Source organism: Artemia sp. Qi Xiang Cuo, chromosome 12, assembly GCF_049724085.1.
Source record: "Artemia sp. Qi Xiang Cuo chromosome 12, ASM4972408v1, whole genome shotgun sequence".
Classification (NCBI taxonomy): Eukaryota; Metazoa; Arthropoda; class Branchiopoda; order Anostraca; family Artemiidae; genus Artemia; species Artemia sp. Qi Xiang Cuo.
Window position 1 is genome coordinate 62,537,227 of NC_142805.1, and position 8,743 is coordinate 62,545,969.

An 8,743-nucleotide genomic window follows, 5' to 3' on the forward strand; every position below is an offset into this window, starting at 1 on the left:
CCACCTATTCGCGAATTTCGCCATTTCTTTGCTTGTTTTCGAGTTATTTTCTTTCAAATATATTTTAATTCTCCGTGGGTATTTTCTAAAAATTGTTCAATTATTGTTTTTGCTATTACTTCCATCATCTTTTCTTTTATTTCTTTTTTTTATTTCTTTTATTTCATCTTTTTTTTCATCTTTTCTTTGGGTCTTCTAACATTCTATAATTCTCTAGCTAGAGCTATTTTAAACACATATCTTTCAATTTGTTTCCGTATTCTTTGTAAGTTTCGTTGTCTCGTTTTCTTTCGCTTCTCAACTTTCTTTAAAAGTGCTCGGAAAAGAGTTGAAATTTTTCAAAAATGGCTTTTTTTTAATCTTTCAAAATCTCTTGAGTTATCCATTGGTAATGCTTTAAATGCAATTTGTGGTTAAGGAAGCGCTGTATTGTTGTCACCCAATTTTCTTTCGGTTATCTGTTTAATTCCACGGTTTTTCCCAAGTTGTAGAGGTATAAATGTACATCTTCATTTTCTTTCATTGGTTGAAAGTTTATTGCATGCATTAAATTTACTGTAGATGATCTTTGAGGCTCTTGGGAATTTCCCCCTGCGATTATTTCCATTAGTTTTCTTCTTTCCTCTCTCTATCTCTCTCTCTTTTCCTTTTCTATCTTACTCCGCTTTTCGTCCTCCATGAAATTCAACTTACGTTGTTTCGTATCTACATGACTACTTTTTCTTGACCCCCTGCTGGACATTGAGCTCCTACTACTCCTGCTACTCGGTCTACGTCTCAATTAGCCGATTATTTTCGAACGGTAATTAACTGCGCGTTATATGATTTGTAAAATATTGTTATATTCCCACTAGGCAACGCCCATTCAGTTTTCCGCAATATTTTTATAGCCTATCACTTCTAGGCTAAATCCAACAATGTAGGCTAAATTGAATCGTCATTTCGGAAAACGCAAATTCTTTTACTATCAGTGTTACTGATAAACCTTTAGTTGCTGCCACCAGTATTGGATATGGTAACCACGGCTGCCACCTGATATTGGCGTGGAAATGGTGCTGCACCGCTTATTTGACCGGAAAGCCTCGCTGGTGCCAAATATTGTACCGTAAATATAGAGTATGGTAACACCCTATTACGGCGTACCCTGATACAGGGTATGGTAACGTGATCGAACAGTCAAACGGCCAAGGGTACTACCACTTGGGTTACTCTTAATATCTCTACCTATCTCTTTGGAGGGTTAACGCCCCCCCCCCTCCCTGTCGATATAATAGTGTCGGTACTTTTCGCAAAGTCTTTTTCCTACCCTGCCTGGGTTCCTGTAAAAATAATATCACACGACTGTAGAAAAAAGCTTAGTTGTATTCTTCCAAAAGGTCACAAAACACACATCTATAATTCTTAAGGCAGACTCCCTAAACGGGGTCTCAAAGTAGACTACACACAAAAACACCATTTTTGTACAAAAGCACTTTCTGTAGGGGTGGACCTTAGATTGGCCCTGACCTATCCGCTAAATCAAAGTTCAAATCCCAGGCTCCTTTTTAATAACGTTATCTTTCAATGGCCCAGGTCAAAAAGACAAAAATAGAATTTAGCCTGAAAGCTTGCTTATTGCAAAACAATTATAGTCTAGCAACGAGACTTCAAATTATCATTGAAAATTATCCTATAGGCAAATCTAAGCAAATGTAATTACGGAAAAGAAAACAGGTCATTTATCTGAAAAAGAAAAGAAAAAGGGCGAAACCCCAATAGTATTAGACATGGTATTGTATATTATTTGCCTGCGGTGTGAAACATTTATTTTTTGTATTTTCTAAAGAAAATTTCACATTCGTTAAATTGCTGAAATAACCCAAGCAGCCTTTTCATCTAATAAACAAGGATGAAAATAAAGGAAAAAAGAAATTAACTCCCAACCATTTAAAAGGGAAGGGTTTCTCAGGGGTATGGGGTAGTGAGCTCACAGTATTTATGGTCTTGCTATCTCATTTGAAATGAAAAAGTTTTTTTTTTTTTATAATCTTGGTATTCTACCTGTTGATCGATTTTCATTGTAAAAACAATTCTAGCCATGTTAGAGACTATTCTCCATCGTATCGTGTAAAGTTTAATAAATTCTAAATGACCGTTTTATCATTTTGGTTATTTCTATAAAAAAAAAATGTTGCTTGTACATTATTTATCCTGTCTTATTCTCTTTCTTTTCATTTTTTTATTTCCTAGTCTCTCTTTTAAGCTGTCTGTATTAACAAACGTATTTTCACGGTTTATTGGCTAATTAAGGTTTTTTCTTATAGTAAGTAAATAATCTTCTTTTTTTTGCTCGACTAATTATTTATTTACTTTTTCAGCATCGAGGAGATCGAAGCTACTATGGCTGAAGGTGCAAACAAAAAAATATAATCATTCAAAAAAGCCATAACAAAATGCCCTTATAGATGGCTCTGGAGAAGAAATATGTTGGCTATGTTTCAGCACCTCTTTGTGGATTATCCAGTATTATTCCCCCTTTTCCTCACCATCAGTGAATTTTTTCAGCCTCTCACTTGTTGGGCTGGGTTTCTGAGCGCACAAACCCCAAAAATTTTGAAATTAATGCAATTTCTTCAGTAAACTCTTATAATTCTGAAATAAGTTTCTTGTTTTCGCATTTTTTAATTTATATTCTCACCCGAAACTTGTGCTCACACCTGGTTAGTGTGAAACACTGCTAAATTTCACTTTTTAGACTTTGAAGGATGCTCGCATCTAAAGTATTGTACTCGTGTATAATCGACCCAAAAATCGATCTCCATTCAGGAAACTGAAACGGAAATGACTGATTATTCAGTCAAACAACCATATAAATATTGTTTATCAAACTCCAAGAATAACATTTTTTGACAATAATTTAACTTTCTCGTTGTTATTGGCTGTAAATATAGTAACAATAATTATAATTTATTTCTAACCTGTAAATAGAAAATCGTAAACTGTGGAGTACAAAAAAGAGAGAGAAAAAAAAGAATTGACGAAAAAGTACAGATTTGTGAATATGGAATGTCAATTAACTGACGTTAATTTCTGGCAGTCTACTAATTGCTATAGCAACTTTCCAAAAACATCACTTATTTCAAATTTATGTTAGATCCTCCTATTGCTTTACCAAGGCAGAAGTTGTTCTAAGAGTACGATCAAGGCCGTATCCAGGGGAAGGGTTAAGGGGTTTGACCCCCCCCAAAAAAAAAAAAATGTTCGACACGTAAAAACGTAATAAAATGCATAAAAAAACTTCTTAGTCGTTTTTTAAAGTTTTTTGTTCCCCGGAAAAATCTCCCGCCTCCCCTGTCTGATACGGCCTTAACTACGAATCTATGATAAAAAAAAAGGAGACGACAAATTGAAAAAACAGAACGACAAAAAAACAAAGAAGGATAATTTTCAGTCAGTGGAAGAAAACGGAACAAAGTATTTATTTCATCAAGGACCCCCTACAAAGCCGTCTTCAATGCTGAAAAAATATGTATAAAAATAAAAACTGTTTTCCTTTTATGTTTTTTTAGCATTGTAGGGAAGGGAGGGTAAAGAGGGAAGCTTTGAGTAGATTGTAACGGAGGAGGAGCGTTTGCAGCTGTACTGGCTTCATCTGACTTGGTGCTGCAGAGATTCACTGGCTGAAACTATTTATTTGCAGTGAGGAGTGAACTTTGAATAAATTAAGGTTGAGGAGGAATGTGCGCTGCCATATTGGCCTCTGGCGGTATGGTGCTGAAGTAAATTGTTAGTAGGGGTAAAGATACAAGGATTTTATGAATTGACTTTTGCTTGTATTTCGTTTCCGTTCGTTTTTGTAGTGAAGCATATAACTTCATTATAACAGTTTGTAGTTATTGATTATAGTGAGGAAAGGGTGGTGATTATGGTGAGGAAAAGGGGTAACTTATCTAAAGTAATCCACAGTTGGTGCTTGTCTCCTATAATGTCAGTTCATGGATCAATTATGTGATTTTTTTCTATTTACAATGTGTTCTGTTTTTATAGTGGGTCAAAATGGTTAGGTATATTGTTATAAGTCTGTTATTATGGTTGTCTGTGATGTTTCTATTCTATTATGAAATTTGCAACAAAATAAATGAAAAGGTTAGGTTTGCTACTCTATTTTGTGCATTTTGACAGCTAGCTGGAAAGGGGGGTTTAAGCCGTGACAAGTACTTTGCTTTTCCAGTAACTTTCCATTGTATAGTGTACACACTAGATATTCTGAAAAAGTACAGCTTTTATGTAAGCAATCACGCCATCTAATATTTAAGCGTCATAAAGTAGATGCCTCTAGAGTAACCTCTACTGGCACTCCATAAATTTGGAAACACCTAAAAGTTGCGGTAAAATATACTAGAAATACCTTCGTGTTCTTGGTGAAAAGCGGCCCATCAACAAGAGTGCTAGCAAAAACGGTGTTAAATGCTGGTGCTCCACAAACTGTAAAAAATTTAGAGTTTCGCTAAGATATATACAAAACACCTTTGTGCTCTTTGTATTAAGGGGCACGTCAAAAAGAGTGCTAGCAAAAAGATCTACCAACACCTCACAAAATTGCAAAAGCTCGAGAGTTTCGCTATGATAAACTGAAAACACATTTGTGTTTTTGGTGAAAAGCTGCACATCAATAAGAGTGATTGCAAAAAGGTAGATAACTACGAGCATCCCACAAAACTGCAAACACTGGAGACTTTCGCTAATATATACTGAATATACCTTTGTTTTCTTGTTGGAAAGCAAACATCAATAAGGGTGCTAGTGTAAGGGTGGATGTCTACCAGCACTTTGCAAAGCTGTATGCACTGTAATGTTTCGCTATGATTTGCTGAAAATAGCTTTGCAATATAACTTATTTGGTGTTTTATAGCTAGCTCAATTAGTGGAGTTTATTCACAGAAATATAAGGTCAAATCCATTTGAAAGTTCAGTGGGGAGCGCAGCTAAGTTTTTTCTATTCCCCATCCCCTCCTCCCTCCTAATTGACGGCCTTTGGTCCAAGAGGTGTGAGTTTGGCTATGACCATGATTGAGCTACTAGCAAAGAGAGCTGATTTTTTTTTTTTTTTTGCTGAAGCATGGAGTACGTGGAATAAGCTTTTTTTTTTTTTTTTTTTTTTTTTTTTTTTTTTTTTTTTTTTTTTCTTATGTAAAACACCTATTCATTTTGATTCACGACGTTCATTTTGAATGTCGTGCATATAATTTAAAATAATAATAAATGATATATAATAATAAAAATGATAACTATACTAACCAATAATTGCAATAATAAAACATGTATATAAACTGCAGATATTTTGCTACATAAAAGAATTTGTAAGTGTATGTAAATTTCATAAATACCCTAGCCAATACCTTATTGGTAAAATTGAGAATTATAATATTGATAATAGCTTCATAGAACCCACTGATTAGCCTACGTCAAATGATCCAATTGGGACACGAAAAAAATCAGATTTCACCAAGAGTATATTCAGTTTTTCAACTCAAAGTGTCAACATTTTCAGGTTTGTTTCTTTTTTTAGGTCTATTTGAAAAATGGGACTTGCGTACAGCAGAAGGGTATTCTTTTTTTAATTCTAACAAATCTGTAGAGCAGAGCTTGGCCTTGCACTATTTTCTCCACAATTTGCTGATGCAGGAACAGTCGCAATCATGTACTGTTCGTGTATGCACCTGAACAGAGCATGAATTAGCAAAAAAACATTATCAACCCGATATGGAAAGTTAGCCCTTCAGGAGTGGCTCAATGAGACGCCTGACTACAACTGACTTCTATCGACAACCAACAAACGGAGAATTAAGCTCAAGGGACTATTTAGTTTATTCGAAACTACTGGGCCTCTTTTTTATTCTTCGTGGCAGCGAATAAAAGAGACCCATAAAAGAGAGTCTCTTTTTTAAGTCCTTTTTTTAGACGCTTATTAAGACTCCAGAAATACATAATTGAACAACAGCAAGTTTAAAGCTTGCTAATGAAGAAGTGTCTGACCAGCAGTCTCTCTAGTACTAGATAATACTAATAACTCACTAATAATATAATAATAATAATACTAATAATAATAATAACTCACTGCAGCACCAAGCCGCCCGATGCCAACACAGCTACGCGAGCCCCTCCTCCTTCCTAATCTATTCAAGGCCTTCCTCTTTACACCATCCCAAGAAGTTCTCATTTCCCTTAAATTTTTCCTTACGAAATCCTCCAACCCCATTCGGGGGTAACCTTCTTTTCGTTTGGCCCTAGATGGTTGCCCGACAAGTTGATCTTGGGCAATCTATCATCCTGCTGGGAAATGTCTTTACTCGGATATTTGCAGTTGTTAAAATGTTGGCTGGCCAAGGACGTCCTTTTTTGGCCCAGACCTGCAATAATGGCGAGCATTTAATATCTCTTGAACTGATTGCTGAATTCAATTTCTTCCGGGCGGAACATATCGAAAGAATCAGGAACTTGGTTTGAAACAAACTCCTTACCTTTACACTTCAGACTTCATAAAAACTTGTGAAATTCAGATTTGTAGTCTACCCTCTTATAAGTAACAATGGGTTTATTTAAAAAAAAAAATATATACATCATCGATTCCCTGAAGCAATGCTTGTGCGGGAGAAAACCCACCTAATAAATCAAAAAACCAAAAAAAAAAAAAAAAAAAAAAAAAAAAAAAAAAATAAAAAAAAAAAAAAAAACATAATTAGAGCTCAACTGACCGGACCCGAAAACCAACGAACCTCCAAACAACACCCAACAAAATTATAATAATTATAATCATATTCAGCTGCAACTAAACCCTCCTCAAAAACAAAACTTAAGTGGCGTGGAATAATCCATTCAAAATATACACATCAAAACAATGGTTTTTTAGCGACTTACGAAAATCCTGCAAACCCCCAACATTCCTCAAATCCTCTGGCAAACTCTCCCAAACTAACGGAACAACATGGCGAATTGAAAACCTAGACCTAGACGTGACCATAGCTGGTCTTCGCACCAACTGAGAAGATCGTGTCAAATGATCGTGAGTAGTAGACGCAAGACTAAACATTCCTGAAAAACATGATGGTAACTCCGATGCTAAATATTTAAACATAAACAGAGCATTATAGAATACACATATTCTTGCCAACGGTAGAATTTTATACTTGCGGGAAAGATGCCTCACCGATACAGATAGGTCAATTTGATTACCATAAAGAACTCTAATTGCCATATTCTGTGTTACGCAGACCGGATGGAGGTGAGTTACGAATGTTTTCGACCAAACCATACAACAGTAAATGAGATATGGGTGAACCATAGAAAAATACAACATTCTCAGAATTTCACACGGACAAAGATACCTAAGTTTACCCATAATACCAATATTACGAGACAATTTGCTGCTAACAGATGCAATATGGTCTTTAAAACTAAGGCTTTCATCAATTATAACACCAAGGTATCTAGTACTAGTAGATCTTACAATAGTATGGTGCTCTACTTCTATACTATTAATCCATGGATAATGTCCAGTAATTTTACCATAAATCAAAAAATTCGACTTATTATGATTCAGTTTCAATTTATTTACTCGCATCCACTTTTCAATCGAAGAAATACCTTGTTTCAATATAGTCATCAACTCATTTTCAGTTCTAGCAGCTACGGTGAAATGGGCATCATCAGCAAAACATGGTAGAATTCCTTTAGTACCGTAAGTATCAAGGTCTAAAGAACAAGACACATTACTTGAAGCTCTACAAAGGTCATTAATATAAACCAAAAACAACAAAGGGCCCAAAACGGAACCCTGGGGTACTCCAATCGAAATATATTCAATTTTAGATGTAACTCCATCCATCACGGCACACTGAGTCCTTCCACTAAGAAAATTAACTATCACATTTAAAAAATCACCACGTATACCACTACTATATAGCTTTTGAACTAGTATATCATGATCAACAGAGTCAAATGCTTTAGTAATATCCAAAAATATTGAAGCTATCTTCAGACCCTTGTCTAAAGCATCATTAATAAAAGTTGTTAAAAACAAAACTCCATGCTTTGTAGAATGATGACTCCTAAACCCAAACTGACTAGAACTAAAAAATTGTCTTTTCTCGAAAAAACTTACCATCCTACTATGAATCAACTTTTCAAACACTCTAGAAATAAATGGCAGTAAAGAAATCGGTGTATAATCACTAAAACAATTCTTATCCCCTCCTTTAAATATCGGGATAACATTCACGCACTTTAGACAATCAGGAAATATTCCAGCTTTTAAACAATTATTTATCTTTCATAAAAAATTACTAGATATAACAGGTAATATCGACTTCAAAACCTTCAACGAAATAAAATCGCCTCCTGATGCACCATTTTTCATATTATTTATAACATCAAATAATTCATCAATAGATACAGATTTAAGGTACGCAGACACATCACAATCTTCAGGTAGTAACTGACGAAAATCTCCATCTTGATCAAATACTGTCACCGATGATGACACACGCTGCCCAATAGTAGCGAAGTGATTACACATCTCATCTGCAACATTATTATTCATTCCCATATTATCTGGACGGATCAAGACGCTACCAGGGCAAGTCACCGACTTAATCAATTTCCAAGTCTTACTCGGGTTACCCTCAATTTTTTTAAATTTAACCTTATAATAATCTACCTTAGCCAGTCGGAGTGCAGCATTTAACCTACTATTATAAACTCTATA

General features: G+C 35.0%; 1 protein-coding gene across 1 annotated transcript in view; it reads left to right on the plus strand.

Moving 5' to 3' along the window:
• Dip-C (dipeptidase C) overlaps positions 1 to 4,138 on the plus strand; it is a 149,243-nt gene extending 145,105 nt beyond the window's left edge. The window contains exon 10 of the mRNA XM_089098429.1: positions 2,358 to 4,138. Within this exon, the coding sequence (XP_088954555.1) occupies positions 2,358 to 2,409 (52 nt within the window). The 3' untranslated portion in view covers positions 2,410 to 4,138. The remainder of the gene's footprint in view (positions 1 to 2,357) is intronic.
• The last annotated feature ends 4,605 nt before the right edge of the window (positions 4,139 to 8,743 follow it).